This window comes from Plasmopara halstedii, assembly GCF_900000015.1.
Source record: "Plasmopara halstedii genome assembly, contig: Scaffold_3060, whole genome shotgun sequence".
In the NCBI taxonomy this organism is placed as follows: Eukaryota; Oomycota; class Peronosporomycetes; order Peronosporales; family Peronosporaceae; genus Plasmopara; species Plasmopara halstedii.
In genome coordinates this window covers 1849606-1869231 of record NW_020189964.1, presented here as the reverse complement: position 1 = coordinate 1869231, position 19626 = coordinate 1849606, and the positions used below count along the sequence as shown (strand labels likewise).

The 19626-nt window shown below is 44.1% G+C and overlaps 4 protein-coding genes across 4 annotated transcripts; 2 read left to right on the top strand and 2 right to left on the bottom strand.

Moving 5' to 3' along the window:
- Window positions 1–1979: 1979 nt before the first annotated feature.
- On the bottom strand, window positions 1980–3721 carry PHALS_06882 (Chloroperoxidase; the record flags this gene model as incomplete). Its single annotated transcript, XM_024720248.1, has 3 exons — window positions 1980–1999; window positions 2063–2231; window positions 3029–3721. 3 exons carry the CDS (start codon window positions 3719–3721, stop codon window positions 1980–1982), a joined length of 882 nt encoding a protein of 293 aa, XP_024585465.1.
- Window positions 3722–11909: 8188 nt separating this feature from the next.
- Window positions 11910–12670, bottom strand: PHALS_06881 (RxLR-like protein; the record flags this gene model as incomplete). Its single annotated transcript, XM_024720247.1, has 3 exons — window positions 11910–12176; window positions 12240–12386; window positions 12461–12670. 3 exons carry the CDS (start codon window positions 12668–12670, stop codon window positions 11910–11912), a joined length of 624 nt encoding a protein of 207 aa, XP_024585464.1.
- Window positions 12671–12774: 104 nt separating this feature from the next.
- On the top strand, window positions 12775–16407 carry PHALS_06880 (hypothetical protein PPTG_13884; the record flags this gene model as incomplete). The annotated part of the gene is made up of 6 exons (XM_024720245.1): window positions 12775–14182; window positions 14249–14310; window positions 14375–14448; window positions 14520–14796; window positions 14876–14923; window positions 14998–16407. The coding sequence occupies 6 exons, from the start codon at window positions 12775–12777 to the stop codon at window positions 16405–16407; spliced, it is 3279 nt and encodes a 1092-aa protein (XP_024585463.1).
- A 441-nt stretch (window positions 16408–16848) lies between these two features.
- Window positions 16849–18753, top strand: PHALS_06879 (aminotransferase; the record flags this gene model as incomplete). The annotated part of the gene is made up of 1 exon (XM_024720244.1): window positions 16849–18753. One exon carries the CDS (start codon window positions 16849–16851, stop codon window positions 18751–18753), a length of 1905 nt encoding a protein of 634 aa, XP_024585462.1.
- Between the last annotated feature and the right edge of the window lie 873 nt (window positions 18754–19626).

Sequence of the window (19626 nt, the reverse complement as noted above, 5' to 3'; positions counted from 1 at the left end):
GAACACGCACTCGGCGTCGTCCGGTGTCCCCACTCCCTGCTCCATCGGAGCCTTGATGTTATCAGCAACATCCGACGAAGAGCTGCTAGTATTGCAATCTTCGTCCAGTGGGTAACGCGCTACTCCACGCTCATTAGAAGGGCCTTGCCTTAAATGCCTCGGACCTCGTTTGACCTCGCCATTCTTGGCACGCAGCAACTGCTTCGTAACGTGAGCAGTACTCAGAGGGTTACATGCCACTCAACGTGCATCACAAGGGCCTCGCCCTTGATGCCTCGGCCCTTGGCTGACCATGTCCTTCTTGGCATGCAGCGACTGCTCCAATACTTGAGATGCGCTCAGTGCGCTACGTACCACTCCAAATTCAGCCCGCGAGCCAGGCTCGGGACTCTTGACAATACACTTTGGTGTCTGACAACTCGGATCTCCGATATCCAGCACAGTGACCGTCCCGGTTCAGTGCCCGCGCCAATAGCGCTTCTGCTTCCTAGCAGAAGTGGGCTCATGACTCATCAAAGCTCAACCAGGAGACGTGAGCGTAGCGCGAAACTTTGACGTCCAGTCAATCTATAGCCCAACCATTCCATAACAAGGATAATGTCATACCTTGCATCCAAGTCTAAGACTAAGCAGCGTTCGACGCTAGTGATGTTTTCGACTGTTCGAGCGAATTGTCTCATCTCACTGCTGTCAGGAATACCGTTTCCGGGGAGCTACAGCAAAGCAACTCCTTGACAAAGGTTTCACCGGCATATTTTGCCAGTGGCAAGTGTCAAACTGTACTAATGTTCTTGGAACCATGTTTAAAAAATCCACAGCTATATATTTACAGCCAGATAGTCAGACGGAAAACAATTAAAGAGATGGATTCTGTTTAGAGCACATGCGCGGATTGACCCCTGTACCCGAGCAAGATCCTGCTCCTCGTTGAGTTTGCATCAAACAAACCGGTCCACATTTTTGACAGGCCTGGTGATTTTGTGACACTACCACAAAGTGTCACCCATGCGAGTTTGGAAGATTTTGCATATTCTTTCGATCAATATTAAAAAGCTTCGCACAACGCTTAAATGAGATTGACATATGATACTGCAGACGCCGCAAGAATACACATTCTGGTATACAGTGCCATCTGAAGCGATATTGATTGTTTCCGACTCTTGTTTGTCACTTGAGCTAAGACTCGATTTGATGCTTGTCAAATCCCTCCCAAAGTGGTGTTTGAACATTTTTAGAGGCGTTTGAGAAGAAAATAAACGGTGTATTTCACACCATTGTGATCCAAATACTGATTATATTTGAAAGTTTCAAGCGTTTGTATCAAGGGGCGAGTCCTGTGCTGGTATTCGGTGGATACGGCTGCGACCATGTTTCAAAAGCGACACGCGTTACTCATGATGGAAATATGTTCAGACGAGTGGATGAAGATGCCTACTACTCGAATCTTATGAGAACCTCATAAATTGCTTCGCAGCTTTACGGGTCTCTTTAACGAAGACTGCTCCGAATGTATACATTTTTCGTTTACAGATTGCATAGATTTTATTTACCATTGATAATCGAGCATTCTTTATGCGAAATATATAGCAGTACGACAATACGTTGAGATCAATACACTTTTCGAAATTCGCATTCAAGATTGATCGACACGATCCGCAACCTCCCAGTTCCACAATTCGGCGGCGGGTAACTTTAACACGGTCCGCAGTACCATAGTAATTGTACTCACGTGAATGTGGTAGCACACTAGGGCACAGTTCACACCCAAAAAGCACATCTTAAAAAGATTTTAATTCCTTAATCCTGTCCACTAAATTTAGTCAATCTTCTCTCTCACTGTTCAAGTTTCGCACACAAACTGTGTCCGCAACAGGATGATAGATCTTCGCCCAAGTTTACTAACTTTTACACTGACGAACATGATTTCATTCGCTGATCCCTCAAATTCGATAGAAAGAGCGAAGTACGTTACCCAAGCGTCAAATCGTACAGGAAACAGCTAAAAAAAAATGGCTCATTTAAGATATTGGTGAATAAAGTAGATAGATGAGAGTATGGATACCGTCCGAAGGCTGCGTCCCGACCTTTAGGTTATGAGCTTTGGTACACGAGCAAATATCCTGGATTTTAGTTCGGCTTTTGTGTAGAAGAGGTGGGAAAAGTACTGGAATCCCCACCAATAAGACAAAAAACAGTTTCTTCCGCTGACGAATTGTTTTTTTTGGATAAATCTACAAATCGCACATTCGAAACCAAAACATCTTGATATGTCCGCTCACTTTGATTAGAATAAATGGTTTCCGCGTGAATAGATCTCTTATGATTGCAGACAAATACAGCTCGAATATGACGTTTTTCATTTTTTGAGAGCTGACAGATAAGTTCGTTTATTTTCTCCTCGGTCTTGAGCTTTCGGCAGCATAACAAAATCTGCTCCCATGTTAAGATTTGAATGATCCGAATCTACACTGAAGCGGCAGTATATAGCTAACAAGATCCAGCACAGTGATTAGCGCGGCCACTAGCTCCGGAACTACATGTGGCCCTCACCTTCAGGATGAGAATGGTGGGACACTGTAATCGAGTTTTAACCTTCTCGTATCAGTCATTAAGTTGATCAAATAACGTGATGAAGCTTGGCTAAAAAAGCTGTAATTTTTCAATCTTGATGCAAGTACAACATCGGAAGCTCAAGTGTATTCAATCAGAAATGGGAAGCACGCGGTGACTGGGTTTTATGCTGATGCATTACGAATTTCCAGTGATACGTCGCAACAATACAGGGAGATAAGATTTTAGGAGTTCTGTGGAATTGACAATTCAAAAGGTTTGTAAAAATGGCATAGACACATTAGAAACTTCGACTACAAATTCTCGTCAAATGTTTGGTTGACAGCTACTTTATTGAATACGTTTGACTGTCTAACACCACACCGTGAAGAGTTCGAACATCGATCCCTCAACGATGCCTACTATTCACTCAGGGGAACACTAAATTGGGGCGGATCTGAGCGAACATTGTCCTTACTTGCGCAATTGACACCGGAGTATAAGAGGAATTCCAGTCGTTTGGAAATTTCTCGTCGATGAGAAAGGAGCGGGCGTACTCAATTGAAATGCGGTCATTGCGATTTCCACCCAAAATCAGTATGAGGACCGATCCTTCGCGGGATCCCTGATTTAATTGTTCTTCAGTGACATTGAAACGGGAATCGCTTCGATAAGTAGTGATCCGAGCCTTGTACGTGCTCCAGACCGCTTCAGCATCTAAAAATCCATCTTTGGCTCGCGATACGAGGTTTTCGACTAGCTTTTTGTCGACTTTGGCTGGGTCGACGCCTGAATAGCTCGGGGGGCGTGAAAGTGAGATATCGTGCCCTGAGGCCGACAAAAGATTCAGTGCAAAAGTATCAGGCAATCTTGAAATCAGCTGAGCACGGACTTCATCAGCCACCGAAAAGTGCTTTTTGATAGCCTCATCAACGGATGTCTTAGTTATGTTTTGCCCATTTCGCTCGATGTAGCCGAAGTTGGCAAGCGAGTTGAGAGCGGGACAAGGGCCACGGCGCCAAAATACCGTTGTATTGACTAAGCCCGATGCGTCCGAAGGTTTAAAATATTCGCCCTCGGCCTGAGGATACGTCAGACTGTTGCAAGGACTTGCAATTGAGACAAAGACTGCGGTCGAGGCAACAACGAGTGTGGAGATGACCGAAACCATGGGTACAGGAATGCTTGACTGGAGGGAAATTGAAGAATGAGGAGGTATCCAGTGATGGTGTTCCGATGGTGCTTGGAATTTAATGTATAAGCTCTTGAAAAAGCGCACTTTGTCAAGTGCGCTTTTCTGTGTTGTGATGATACAGGATACAACACAAAACTGACAATTACTGTAATCTTCAAGGTTGATTGTCGGACGAAATCCGAACAGCATGGGTCGCATTTTTTTGTTTTTGAGGGATTGAAGCTGTTAGCAATTTTAAGATCTTGACATTTAACAAGTATTTCGAGTATTCGTCTTTCGAAGTGGAAACGTTCAATCTTTGTATTAAAATAAACAAAGATTTAAACTCATCATACAACGAAAACGGGGCAATCGCTAAACAATTATACTGCAGATCAGCCCAACTTTTTGTTTAGCGGAGCTAATAACTTGAACCTATCGCTGTGCTGAATCTTTCCAGGCTATACTGATTCTTGAGACAATATACCACCTTTGCGATTTCACTAAGAGCAAATTAGGATTGGAACTTTACATCGGAGCAGGTTTTGCAAGAAAATAACAAACACACTTGACTGTCAGCTTCCAAAGAATAATAATAGATCGCAGCATTAGAGCTGTATTTGGATTTGCAATCATCGCCAAAGAATTCCACTCTGGCGATTTCATCTAGAGTGAGAACACATGTCAAAAAGTTGGTTTCATACGTGCGATTTGTAGGAGTATCCAAAATAATCGATTCATCAGCTATCCTAGTTGTAAGAAGCCGCTTTCTTGTCCCATCAGCATTGATTCTCCGGCACTTTATTCACATCTTTTGCTTATAAGTCAACGGCTCGTGTGCTCGTGCGTACAACTTCAAAGACCCGATGCAGCCTCCCGACGACATCCATACTCATATCCTTCTACCGTGCGCCATCTATCAATTTTAAAGGCGCCAATCTGATGCAGTATCAACTTTGTAGATTTTTTCTGCTCAATTTGACGCTTGAGATATGCGTTTCGCTCTTTTTGCCGGGCTCAAGGATCAGCGAACGAGTTCGCCTTCGTCAGTAACACAGTTGCAGCGGAGATGGGCGAAAATCTATCACCCTGTTCCCGTACAGTTTCTATGCGGGAATTGAACTTTGAGGAAAAGACAGGACTACGTTATGTGGACAATAAAAACGAATTCAATTTTTAGCGATGTATACTGGATATGTGAACTTGCCCTTATGTGCTTCAGGTTTACAGCTTGCTGTCGCATTCACTTTTGAGTACAATTACTCCGGTACAATAGACCACCGAAGTATTAGTTTTACCAAGCAATCACCATTGTAGAACCCACCGCCATATTGGCTGACTCAGTTGTTGAACTATACAGCTCATGGCAGTTGCGCATCGTGTCGATCGCCAAGCCGGTCGTGAGGTTGTAAATCAAATCTTGAATGCGAATTTGGAAAAAGTGAGTCATTAATTATTACTATACGGCTCAGTATTTCCCTTAAAGTTCGATTATCAACGAAATGGAATCTATAATTGAATCAAAATTCATCCGGAGCAGCTTATAATAGTCGCATGCATCCACATCCAATCGAGTATCCCCATTCACTGGTCTCGATACTTTTCTTTCGTGATAAACGCGCGACGTTTTTGAAAAACGCTTAACACGGTATCCACCGAGTGCCAGCACAAGACTCGCTCTCTGATCACACGTCTGATCCGTCCAAATACCATTAAAAAAATTGTGGGTCATTGTGCACATGGTCGATTGGTTCTGATTGCACGGTTGACGTACGATCTCGAACGCCTTAAATCAGCAAATGACCACCTGAGACGAGTTTCTTCAAGCATGAGATCGAGTCTTAGCTCTGAGTTGGTCGTGACCTGACAATTTGCTGAGACGGTCAATTACGCTTCGAAATTGCATTATCTGCCAAAGTTAGTATCTTCTTCGGCGCTCGCAATATCGTATGTGCAAATCCTTTTTCCGCGTTGTGCAAAACAGGGAGATTCGTCAAATATGACTGGGACCAAGACGGCTACGAGGAGAAATGATCGCTTTAAATCAGACAATTTGAGCGATGTCGCAATTTAAGAATGTTCCGTTAATTTAACTTATAAAACAAGAACATGATTGTAATATAGACACTTTTTTATTCGGTATATATCTGCTTCTGTAGAATTTACCCTAAAAAGCTTGAAATCAGTTAAAATAAAATTTCATAATTGATATGCGGTATCTTTCTCACTCGCAACAAGTTTATTGGGTGGTCAACATTAAAAAAATCACTGCTGAACAATTCAACAGCATGAATTGCCATTGGCAATCGTCGAATGTTGCTAATGTTCTTGGAACCATACATGAGCATGGCCGCATCTAGACATTGGTCAGATAGAGCGCAATAGTCGCGCAGTACAGGCTATATATTCCGAGGTGCTTGCGCGGAAAGACCGCAAATCCTGCCGCTCATTAAGTTTGCGTGTTACAGCGCAGTCCACAGTTAAGTTCATTTCGTTATATTGAAGGTACCTGTCTGCAGTCTAAAAGAACGCGCTGCATTGGTCCGATTAAGGTCCTAGCAGAAAAAGTAAAGCTCATGATCTATCTTCCAAAGAAATGAACATCATTTTGTGTTCCTTGACGAAATGTCAGGACCATTCAACAATACCGCAATAAGGAACGTTTATGATATTTGCGGTTTTATGTACTGATTAAATTCGCAATATGAGGACGTAGCTGAGCCTATTTGATTAATGACGCGTAGAAGATGCCAGCTTGTATACAACGGGGTTACACATTTCCTTAAATGAAAGGGTGGCTCATACAGGATGGTTGTGGATTGCACAAGTCGGTGTAATCACACGATGGTGTGGCTACACCGTAACATGAAGCCATTACGTGGCGAGACTACCAGTTGTTAGTTATACATGTTCATTAGCTGGAACTATTTAATCAGGAGAACCTAACGTTAAAGATAAGGGCGGCTCTGCTGCAAATAAAACAAATAAATACAGTTTGAATTTTGAACGGAAGTGTTTATTTGCCTTGGTTAAGATAAGCTATTGCGTACTCTTGGAGGCAGCAAATTACATTCATACATTCTTGTATAGAACGTAAGATCGGTGACCTTAGCTTAGCTTCCTTTTAGCAAAGAGCTGCGGCAACCCCGCTGCAAATACGATATGTAGGCCATCAAATTCTTGAAACATATTATTAGCTTCAGAGAAATCATGGATGCTTTCAGACAAGACCTTGACGCGATACACACCATTATAATATCTACTCTTTTCTTCGAATATTCGTTACTGTTTCAGTAACGGGGCCAAACGTACCCTGGTATGGAAGTGTGGATCACAGATGGTGTGAATGTACTAAGGTGTGGATTACACAAGACGATGTTATCACAAAATGGTGTGGCTACAACGTAACAAGAAGCCACTACATAGCGGGACTGCCAGCAGTTATGCACATTAATTACGTGATTTTATTTAATCAAGAAAGCCATAGAGGTTTAGATACAGGCGACTCTACCGCAAGTAAACAAATATATATATACTTTCAAGTTTGAACGGAAGAATGCATTTGCCTTGGATTAAGGTTCTTAGTATAGCAGATCGCGATCTGCTACATGGTTCTAGTATAGAACGTAAGGTCCGTGACCTTAGTAAGCTTCCTCTAAGCAAAGAGTTACAGCAGCCCCGCTGCAGTTTTCTATACTGTTGTGTCGCACACATCATAAATCTTTATGTCTAAATTCCGATGGGATACACTTCTCGAATTTGGTAGGGGTAGGGTGAAGTGGGGCACGCTCTGGTTATAAAGTATACCTTCATTCTTCAGACCTAAACCAACCTGAGAGGTACTTGTGCTAACGGGGTAGTGCAGTGAGTTACATTAATCTGGTACTATGTACGATGTCAGAGTAGTGATACTCTAAAAATAAATGCCACGTGGCAGGAGAGCTGCAGGCCTCACCCAATATAAAAGCAATCTTTTCATACAACGGAGCTTCTATATCAGCTGCTTTTGGCTCCCGCATGTTCATCTGCGTAGTTTGGCTGTAGATCAAACACTCGAAAACGACAGGCACTCCAGGCATGACACCTAGTCTTTGATATGAAATCGTAATAAAGCTACAAAGTGTTTGGCTAACTTCAGCGACTCAAATCATATCGATAGCTCATTTCTCATCAAGAGCAGAGCAACTATGTGGAATAACCAACACATTCCATGGATACTTTAACAAATTTTAAAGTTGTTCGAGGCATGCAATTCGTTATTAGACGCATTCAATGAGTTGTAAAATCTAATCCAGCTCCACGCAAGTACCTCGAAAGGTATCATTCACCTTGCCATTTTTGCGTTCCGTCTATCGATTTGTTGTTGGATTGAAATTTTCAACTTGGTGCCTAACGCCTTGGGCAACGATCATAAAAACTTCGTTATAAAGCAAGAATCTTTGCGAATCAATATCCAGCACATAAACCTCCGGGAAGCCATGAGGGTGAATCACTTTTAGAATTCGATTAAGCCCTTAGTGGCAACGATACCGCTGGCAGCAGCATGGCGAGTTGGCGTACTCATCCGGTCCAAATTCTGGTATCCCGGATGCGTTATCCAGAAGATCGCAAACTGAGCTCACACTGCCAACACTCTGTTGAAACCACTAGGCTCGCCGAGGTGCCGCTGTTTGCAAGAAGAGCATATTTTGGTGACACGTTTCATACATGCTCACACATAAGTCAATAAATGTGGGACTACCTATGCATAGCATTTCTCTCCCGCGGTGGCCTCCCAACGAGATATCATGTGCTTCATCCGGTATTTTGTACTTGAGATCCTGGTTATGAAAATTCACTTAATGCTGAGTCAGTGATGCACTACAGAATGACAATGGGATAATAAATTGAGATGCGGTTGAGCAGCCGCGAACGGCTTCCGTTCGGCAGTACTGAAGCGAAAGACTCGATCACTCGATCGTTAGGCGTCTACCTAGAAGGGCCTCTGGCCACTACACAAGCTGAGCTTGACCAGTGAAAAGCTCTTCGGGCTCGTATCTTTGTACCCCAAAAAGTCTAATGGATCTGTACCGCGCTCGACTTCAAACTCAAAGCGGATACTTCTTGGAAGCGTTATCTGAGCTCCCAGTCTCCTTAATACCCAGAAATTCAAGCTATGCAAGACACGATGCTATGCTGCACATATCGTCCCATCAATTGGCGACACCACCATCGTGATCTGCGATAGTTCATAGTCGGGGCGATGCGAAAGCAAATCCACCGTCACATTGAGTCACCCGACTCCAATCTTATCTCAAAGGTATACGCGACAAAGGAGGATGACCATCATGCCACCCTATGTGATAAATGTGTTCACGACGTCGCTGTATGGAAAGTCTAGTTTGTATAGATCAAAAGCTGCTTGGAGCCAAGAAGCTGCAAATCGAATTTGACGCGGCATGCTCAATTGCAAGTATGAAAAAGGAGGTTCTTCTATGCCGTTTTTATGCTGACAAAGCTTAAACATGTCCTTGTACCCGTGCCATTAACCATCTGTTTTAAAAAAGCACAAACGGCTGAAGTGAGATAGTCGACAGGAAACGGTCGATCCAGATTTGCACCAAAATCGGGGCACGCATGAGGCTTTCTCTCACAGCCTGGCATGCCGTTTGTTCTGCCTCTCCCCAGCACTATTTCACATCATTCTTAAAAGATGGTGAGGAGAATGCCATGTCGGTGTAGTCTGCAGTATGCCTGTGCAAAAAGTAAGAGGCTGAACCATTTTCTTCAGTACTTTTGTGACAGAGGACTTGGCCAATTTCCATTGCGACATCTGCCTGCAGACGGTACTTCCTAACGGAGTATTCAAAGAGTGGTTTGTCGGCGTCAAGTAAACAATTGTCTCCATTTGAAAAAAAGTTGTTGAAGCACATTGAGTTGACACTGCTCGCAAGTATTTAATATGGCTCTCCACCTTTGACCATCTGTGTTCTACCTGACTATGGACGAACATATGCTCGGAATAGAATTGTGCATAACTACGATGTAGCATGAACAACAGCCACCTTCGTCAATCGACAATCTCAAGTTGCTGGTGCGTCTGACGATCTCTATGTTGAACAAGCAACGCTAAGAGGACATGACCGGAGTACAGATAATAAGTACCTACAAAGTCAGGAACACTGGAAACATTGCCAATGATCGAGATATTCGGCAGCACATCGTCCCTAGATATAAGCGCTTTTACTGGAATCGTGGCTGCACCTCGCTTTTCCTTTGATATTCACAGCTCGTCACTTGTACGTAACATTTTGAAATAGAATGTCAGCTTTGAGTGTAGAGACTTGCGCTTTCTCATCAAAATCGCTTCTTGCTTCGCACAAAGAAGGCGTCAGTGGCATCACACTGCTCCCTTCACAAGGGGTGTAGATTTGTGATGCAAGGTTTGTTCCAAGGAAAAAGGCGATTTCTCTGAATCAAGGGCTACACTCGTGATGAAGTTTGTGTCACCACGTTTAGATATTCGCCATAAATTGTTAAGATGACCTGTATGATCATTTTGGAAAGCTATCTTAATCCTGCTTTTGATTTTTGTGCGTGTGTCATGCCATTAATGATGGATTCATCCATGACGGGTGCTGTACTCAGCTTCTTTTTCAGTCATAACCGTACCGTTTCTGTAACGGCGTTACACGTGCCCTGGTAACAGGGGTTTGTGTCACACGAGATGCGCATGGTGTGACTGCACCCAAACAAGAATGCGATATGTGGCTAGGTAGCCAATAGTTATGCATGTGTTTAGATTTTACTATATTAATTTAGGAAAATCTATACTCTAAAAATTAGGCGGTTTTGCCGCAAATATAAAAATAGAAATCAGTTTTTGATTTTAAATCGAAGAGTCAATTAACCTCGGGAAGGCAATAATTACTCTTGGAGTAAGCGGATTGCGATTCGCTAACTCATACTTGGTGTTTGTAAAGAACGAAAGGCCGGTGACCTAAAGTAGGCTTCCTCAAGCGCTAAGCTACGACAGCCCCGCTGCAGTTTCAGTGATTCACCGTCTTGCTATTTCTTAGCATTCCAAAGATTAATACCTTCTCTTCAATAAGTGCAGCCGCATGAGGTAGTGAATATAGGCATAGAGCCTCCTAGGATACCTCGGTCACACCTATCACGAGTGAATAATTCACAATCATTTTACCTTTGAAGCTTCACTGCTCTACGTCGTCGGCGCGTCACATCTGACTCAGCAGTACCGCTACATTGTGACATTCATTGAGTCATACTCAATTAGGTCATAGCCTGATTCTCCAACTTGCAGTTCTCAGATATTCTGTAAAGATGCATGTTGGGGAATTTAATATTTGATCGCTTTTAAGACCGTTAACACCACGTGATTACTCAATCTGGAGCAGGCCCGATAGTGAGTCCATTTTCAGCTGACGCAGGGATATTACGATATGTGGTAAATGAACTTGGAACTTCACAAAAATTGTTCGTATTCTATTGATGCTTCACCAGCGGCTTGTAATCGATCACCAATAGTCTAGAGTAAGCACTTCTGGGCCCAGGACATCCAATTATTTTAATATCGAAATCGACGATTATAAACGCGTCTTGCTGTCCTGGGGACAGATGCAAAACAATCACATGTCATCCTTATAAGTGGATCAGTGTTATACAGACTCAATTGACTGGTGCTACTAGGTGCAATAAAGTTGCTGCGCTCCTTTTGTAACTCTTAGATACACTGATGATGGGTTTACTAGCGACCGCAGAGATACCAAATTGAGAGCCTCTGAAGTTGAGGTTGGTCAAATAGAGAGCATCATATTCAGACTTCTAGAGTCACGATTTTCTCCTGCACAAACTTCAATCACCTTCATTACCGATAATGATATCCCTCCTCGAATATAATCCTTTAAAGTCGCTCATTGCTGTGGAACGCAATGATGTACGTTACATTTAACATGCACAGAATCGTAAACAATACTGTGAGGCAAAGACGTGAGTGATCCGAGTACGAAATCGATTTAAGCCAGAAACAAAATTCAATTTGGCAGAGCAATTTTGATGTTAGAAATCTCGAGCCAGTTCAAGTCGGTAAGTTGTAAGAAAAATGTAAACTTAATTTCGGAGTTTGCATTTGCGAACGTAAAAAAACCAAATTACCCAAATTATTCAAATCCGTTTTTATGATGCCTTACAACTCATCGCGAGTGTCACCATAGTCGCCATCCGCCGCTCCGCCATCGTCAGAATCATCGACGAGTCGGCTTTTTTGCAGTGCCTGAATAATGTCGCTTTCGATTTCCAATGGTGACGTCGAGGTTCCGTACCGCATGAACGGCTCGTGGTTTACAATCAAAAATTTGGTGAAGTTCCACTTGATATCATTCGTGATGTATCCGTCTAATTGCTTTTTTAGATACGTAAACAACGGATGGGCATTTTCGCCATTAACGTCGACCTAAATATCAACAAATGGAGAATATAAACCCTTTATCATCACACAATCTGACCTATAACAAACCTTACTGAACAGCGGAAAAGTCACGTGGTATTTTTCCTGGGTGAACTTTAGAATGTCATCTGCTGTTCCAGGCTCTTGACCACCAAATTGGTTGCACGGGAAGCCTAGCACCATAAATCCTTCGTCATGATATTTCTCGTACAATTCCTTACGTTGCCACACAAAACGCAATCGTTTCGGTCAGATAATGGCTCAATGTATAAGCCAAAAATGTACGATACCTGCAACTCGCGATAGTTCTTGTCAGTGTATCCACATTGACTAGCTACGTTGACGACAAGGATGACCGGAAACGCATGAAATTCTCGCATAGATACTTCATGTCCTTGTAGATTCGGTACGGAGAAATCTAAAAACGATGTCTCCTCGCTCTTTGATCCATCCAACAGCCCAAAGGCTATCGTCACCAATAGCACCACTAGTGACAACATTTTGGGAATTTAGCTATACATTTGATTTTTGCTTGAATTTCGACTTTCTACCAATGATAGCTCATTCAGATTAAGCGCGAAGCGTGCCGTTGATTACTGACAACATGGCGCACGATAATCGCGCTTCTAATATTACTCCGCATTCGACGGTACCCGCTATGCTAGATACTAAGAAGACAGCACCACGAAGCAGCGACCAAGCGCGGCTTAACCGCATGAACATGGAAAAGATGATCATGAAAAATGTTGCAGCCTCTCGCAACAGCACCAAAAATCGTGCGCAGCAGATCTTGGAGGCCTTCAAGAGGAAACGGCAGCAGGAAGATGATTTATTAATTAATAATGCAGATGAGGTCGAACGCGCTGCTAAGCGCAAGAAGTCGTCACCACCACATAGCGACACGGCAGCCAAAAGCGCTGTCGCAGCAAGCATCCTGTCTCCTTCTCGACGGGGTACTGGACCAAGTTTTACGAGCCCTACACGGCGTCAGAACCACTCGCTTAACTTCAAGAGCCCAACACCACCAAAGGCAAGTCCAGCACGAGCATCAACCGTGAAAGCGCTGCATTTGTCAAGTCCAATGCGTCCACCGAGGAGCTCGGTTACTGCCAGTCCTGCGAGACCGACACGCAGTGTACACACGGCAAGTCCGCTAAGACGGACCGAGTTTCTTACAAGTCCACTCAGACATAGAGCCTCAGCTTCGCCCAAGAGACCTTTAGTATTTGATGACAACGCAATGGCTGGCGATGCAACTGCCTCGTCAACAAGGATAAATGGACATCCGCTACTGCTATCTTCTCAGTTGGAAGTCGCACCTGTAGCTAAGGCCTCCAAAGCGTTGGCATCTACCAAGTCACCGTTTCAGTCAATTCAGGCCAAATTCAACAAGTCAACAGCCAATGCTATCAGCAGTCCACAAGCTAGAGAAGAATTAATGCAAGTAAATGAGCCTCGAAGTGGCCCCATTATGGTTAGTTTGACAAACACGGAAATCACGAGTGTGCAACGGACTGCAATTCCTACTGCAGTTTCCACTGCCCCATCGAACGCACCAAATAATCAAATTTCTACGTCTATCAGTGCTTCATCAACGCTATCGACTCTATGTAATGCAGATGCTTCATCTGCTTCAATTGTTGCCACTGTGACAACTCCATCACCGCCTGTGCGTAAGTTATTTCCCTCAAGCCGCCAAGTTGTAGCTCAACGATCGATCTGTTTCTCAACCGAAAGTGTCGCTACAGCGGTGGACGTGACTCCAGACGGCGAAATTGTTGTCGTTGGTTTCATGGATGGTTCTATACGGCTTTATGAAATGGATAGCAGTATTCCGAGTGACCGTCATGGGTATCTGTTAGGCCATCTTGACGAGCAGTCGTCACAGGGCTCTGGTAACGTGCACATGCGTGTTAAAATCTCTACTGATGGTCGCTATATATTTGCTGGCGATCGACAACGGAAGCGCGTTGTTATGAGTATAAACCTCGACCATTATCGAAATGAAAAAGGTGATTTGCTTTGAGACCGTAACTTAATTTTTTCGCGTCCATACTTACTGTTGCTTGTTTTCTTAGACAGCGATGACGAAGATTTTCAGCAGTTCAAAAAGCATTTTTGCTCGAATGCAAAACTTCGGGTAAGTGATTTGCCTTTACGTGTGCGTGATAAACTTTTGATTCGAGTTATATCGCTATTTACAGGGCTTTGCAGATGTGACAACCTACACACGACCCAATGATCCGTTACTGCAGGATCAAGAAAGAAAATCTATTAGGTATGCAGAACTTGCTCCACTTTTGATATTGTCGCTTCTTGAACTGATCGCCTTTGCTCGCTTTTTCATAGATCTGCATACTATCTGCTAACCGGGCTTGGTGTTGGCAATCTAAATCTATGGCGGTTTGTTGAGCCGGCACAATCTCAGCAAAATCCTACGTGGGAATACTTGCAAACATTTGTGACTGGAGGTAACACAGCTATGATGGCGGTGTTTCTTCCATCTAGTGTGTCGCCTGGATTTTATGCGGTTGCGACATCCTGTCGGGACAAGAACCTTAGATTGTGGCCGATGGAGTTCAACAAGGCATCTTATAGCTCAAGTGAAAAAGTCTCTGACGACACAGTAGCTCTAGAGCACAATACAAGCTTCCTTGGAGGAGTTCATGCTGTCAATACTCACTTTATTATTCAAAATACCACAGATGTCGTCGCCATTCATGGACAATACGTGTATGGTATTTCGCTACTGGGTGAGGCTTATCGATTCTGCCTTCCAGATTCGTTAAGCCTAACTTCTCGCTCTTGCGAACGATTGCCCCGCCAGGTTTTTGAACTAGAAAAACTAGGTGGTGGAGGAAGCAGCAAGTCGCGCCGATCCAATATCATGCTCGAATCACTCGCAGCAAGTGACGATGGAAAAACTGTGGTTGCCGTGTCGAGCGAAGGTATCTTCTACTATTCGAATAAGCTTCCCGGTGTGGGATCAAATGAGGCAGCAAACCTTCGCATCATCGGCAAGAATGCCTCGGAAAATATGCTTTTTAAAGCGCCGATGAAGGTATATACCCCAAAAGTTACAGTGAAGGATTGCAAGATCGATTTAGAAGCGATGATGGCCGTAGTGACGAATCCAGGTGGCGAGGATATCGAGCAACATACCGGCTACATTAATGTCGATCCCACTGAGGCGTTTGCGGCAAGATGGATGGTGCCAAGCCGAGGACAAAATTGCTGGGTGTGTGAAGTGCGTAATGTAAGCCATTGGGCTGGTCCACCTGAGTGTAAGGCCAAGAGAATAACTCGGCCTCCATTGGCTGCCGAGCAGAAGGGAAGGATAAAGGCCCAACGCCGACAAGAACGGACTTTAAACAGATCCAATGATGTCGCAGTGAAACATCAAATTGATAATAACGAACAAAATTCGGATCTGATAGCAGTGAAGACTAAAATGATGCCCTCATCAAGTTCGAGAAAGATTGCTCAAGATCATTCTACTGCGGAATTTAATGCAAATGTTGGTGATCAATGCGAGTCTGCAGCTGTTCAGCTATCGTCGCATAGCTCTCGTGGGTTAAGTAAACATTGTGGCACTGGTTACGATGATGATGAGGATAACACGGGTAGTGATGATGATCCCCTTTCCATCGTTTCGCTGATGAGTGAGCTCGAACATTTTAAAAAACGCAATGCAGAAATTAAGACTGAATGGCAGCGTCGATTGCAAGGCGAACGGCAACTTCGTCGGAAATGGAAGCAGCGTGAGGAAGAATTTCTTGACCAGCTTAACGATTCTCTCACAAAGTTGGACGCTGCAGAGACGGAAGCGGAGCGACTAAGCGCACAACTACGCGATGCAGAAAAACGCTCGGCATTTGAAAAGTCTCGTGTTGAGCAGGATAATTCCGTGAAGTCGCGATACGAGCAACTGTGTGAGCATATGAACGACAAGATGGCACTAATTACTGATCAAAAGCGCTTATTGGAGCAGACTACGCGCAGTCTGCTTGCAGAAGTGGACCGCAATGTTCACGCGTTGAAATGTGCTGTTATTTTAGAAAAGTCGGAGTGCGTGGTATGCAAAGACCAACAAGCTGTGACAGCTATCGTGCCTTGCGGGCACTTATGTTTTTGTGAGCAAGATGCCGAGACTTATCGCCTTAACTGCACGACGGAGTGCCCAACGTGCCCTATATGTCAACAGGAAATTGTGTCGATGCTGCGAATTTACACTTGAAAAACTACCAAAAAGTTTATCATCATAGAATTCATTCAATCGAGTCAATGCTGGACCAAATGTCATCCAAAATGTTTCGTGAATGACACAAGTTCGCAAGTCCGTCAACGTTTCTTTGCGCAAATGGTGGCATTGGTCACGCACAACACCAAAATTTATTGACAGCATACAGCGCTTTATTGCAATCGGCAGAGGCAGAAGCACCCACCGAGTTTAAGCTGTCATAAATACACCAAACATGATGTTGTACGCAGATATAAAGTTATGGCCGATTAATTAATCTTTTGCTTAATGTTTAATTAATTATGTTCAGAGCGGAATTACTCTAAAATCTTATAGAAAATCTATTTTCAAAAGTTTACTTAAGCTTTGTAGATCAGTTAAGTTTCTCGCATGGCCACTCACAAAGCCACTTTCTTTCAAATTACCGTACGATAAATTATGGGTGACTATGGCCAATATGACGTGCCCAAGGCGGATGAGATGATCAATTTCAAGGTTGGTCAACCTGCCCCAGCCATGCTACCGCTGGACAAGATCCGCGAGGCTGCCACGATCAAGTTTGCCGAGACAGATCCCATGTTTCTACAGTACGGCGTGATCAAAGGCTACCCAAAGTTCCGCAAAGCGCTAGCCCAGTTTCTTACTAAGGGCTATCAGCATGACGTAGACCCAGAAAAGATTTTTGTTACCAATGGTGTAACAGGCGGTCTTGCGCTCATTTGCTCATTATTCCTCCAGTCAGGTGACCTCGTGTTCATGGAGGAACCTTCATACTTCCTGGCGCTCAGCATCATGAAAGACTTTAAAATTAACGTCCGTCAAATTCGCATGGACGAGGATGGTCTTGACATTGACGAACTTGAGCGTCTTCTTAAACGTGGTATCGTACCTAAGATGCTCTATACGATCCCGACGTGCCACAACCCAACAGGACGTACCCTCTCAATTGAAAAGCGTAAACGTCTTGTCGAACTTAGTGTTAAGTATGGCTTTATCGTTGTCGCTGACGAAGTGTATCAACTACTGTCATTTCCGCATGTAACTCCTCCTCCACCCATGTTTACCTTCGATACACACGACACGGTGCTCGCACTAGGCAGTTTTTCTAAGATTCTCGCACCTGCGCTTCGTTTGGGCTGGATCCAGGGCTCGCACAAGCTGCTGAGCAAGATTGAAGGATGTGGTCAACTTGACTCTAGTGGGGGGATTAGTCCAGTCATTTCGGGAATTGTACACGCTGCCGTAGCTTCAGGTCTTCAACAACAGCATCTTGACACGACAGTGCAGACACTTTGGGGTCGTGCTGATGCTCTGATGAAAGAGCTGAAGACCTGCCTGCCTGCAGGCGTATCCTTTGAGGTCCCAGATGGTGGCTACTTTGTTCTAGTTCGTCTGCCCGAGGGCATGAATGCTAACGACTTACTGCCGATTGCTCAGAAGCACAAAGTCATGTTTTTGCCTGGCGCTTCATTCAGCAGCAACATGAAAAATTACTTACGTCTCAGTTTTTCTTGGTACGATTTGCCTGACATGCAGCTCGGTGCTCGTCGTCTTGCAGATGCCATTCGTGACTATCAGAAAGTATTTGCGGAACAACAAAAGCCACTTTCGGATGACAAGAAGAGTAAAGGCGAAGGAGTGCGAGTAGCCGTGCACGGCCACAATGGCCGCCTTGGATCACTTATTGTGGCTGAGTTGAATAAGCTCACAGACAATAGCGCGAGCTTTGCTGGTCCAATAATTACTCGGCTGAACACCAAAAGTCAAGCTTTAGATTTGAATCACGTCGACGTCATCGTTGATGTGACGCTGCCTGCTGGCACCAAATCATTAATTTCGTTCTTAACCGAACAAAAAGACGCGGGTACGCTACAAAAACTACCCGCGCTGGTTGTTGGCACCACGGGATCACTTCCTATGGAGGACTTGGAAGCGTATTCTAAGCACGCGCCTGTTGCCTTACGCTCAAACTTTTCCGTGGGTGTGCCACTTGTGGCTGAACTCCTCAAAACGGCAGCTTTCAAGCTTCCCGCTGAAGGATGGAACGTCGAAGTGACGGAAATTCATCACACTAAAAAACTTGATGCTCCTAGCGGCACGGCCAAGACACTTGTCAAGTCGTTGGCTGCCACTGGCGCTCCATGTCTGGGCGAGACCGGTCAAGCTCCGACGCACTCTTTGCGTCTAGGTGACGAGATTGGCCAACACACTGTGCTGTTTGCTGGACCAGGCGAGCGCATTGAGATTAAACATCAGGCCACTCGCCGTGAGGTGTTTGCTATTGGTGCTGTGCGCATTGCCACGCAAGCTCTTTCGATGCCTCTTGGCCTGCACTTGGACTAAAGTAGTTGGTATATTCGTGTTACATTTGCTAGCTTATGCCTTCTATTCATGAAACAGCCTGACTAATGAAGAGAATATTGACATTTTATTAATTCTCATACAGATTCATTATTCTCAATAATTTGGAGAATTGATTCTTGGTTTTTTTCTACTATCCACTCTCTTGAGAGGTTGCTTGATAGGTTGCTTGAGAGGTAGCTTGATAGGTTCCTCGATAGATTCCTCCTGCCCGAATCTTGAAGGCATGGGATTAAAAATTTTGGGATTTATCTTGGCTTCGTCTTCTTCGAGTCGAAATTTTCGTTATAAAATTGTTAATAATAGAGGCAGACTTAAGACGTCTCAGAAATTGTGTCGTATCAGCTTCAGCCACTCCTCCGGCAGCGTCTGGCAAACGTTCACTCGAGTCACCGCTTTGCTTCACAACTATGGCTGGAAGCGCGCCATGAATGATTTCGCACGATGTCACAAGTAAAAGCTCAGGAATGCACGTAACACGCATGCTTGAGTGTTAACAGGAAAATGCTGCAATGCTTAGTGCAGACCGCCAATTTCCGAATTAAGAGAGCTGTTTTTGGGCAAATGAGATACTCTTCTTTCAAAGATATGCAGCTTAAATAAATGAGGCCAAAATCTTGAGCTCGGCTTAACAAAACCAGCCCGTCATTGTTAACAAGGGACGACTGCAAACCATTTTGCTTCGCTAATTATTTTCATTGACTTGAATTCACGAAATTTAACGAGTTTCAGAAGTCGCTATCTTTTTTTTTCCATCCATGAAGGTCAAGAAGGTTTTGGGCGTTAAGGAATTTTACAAATAATGAATTAAACGTGGACTGTGTCGTAGGAGACTCGAGCAGAAAAAGGTCTGCA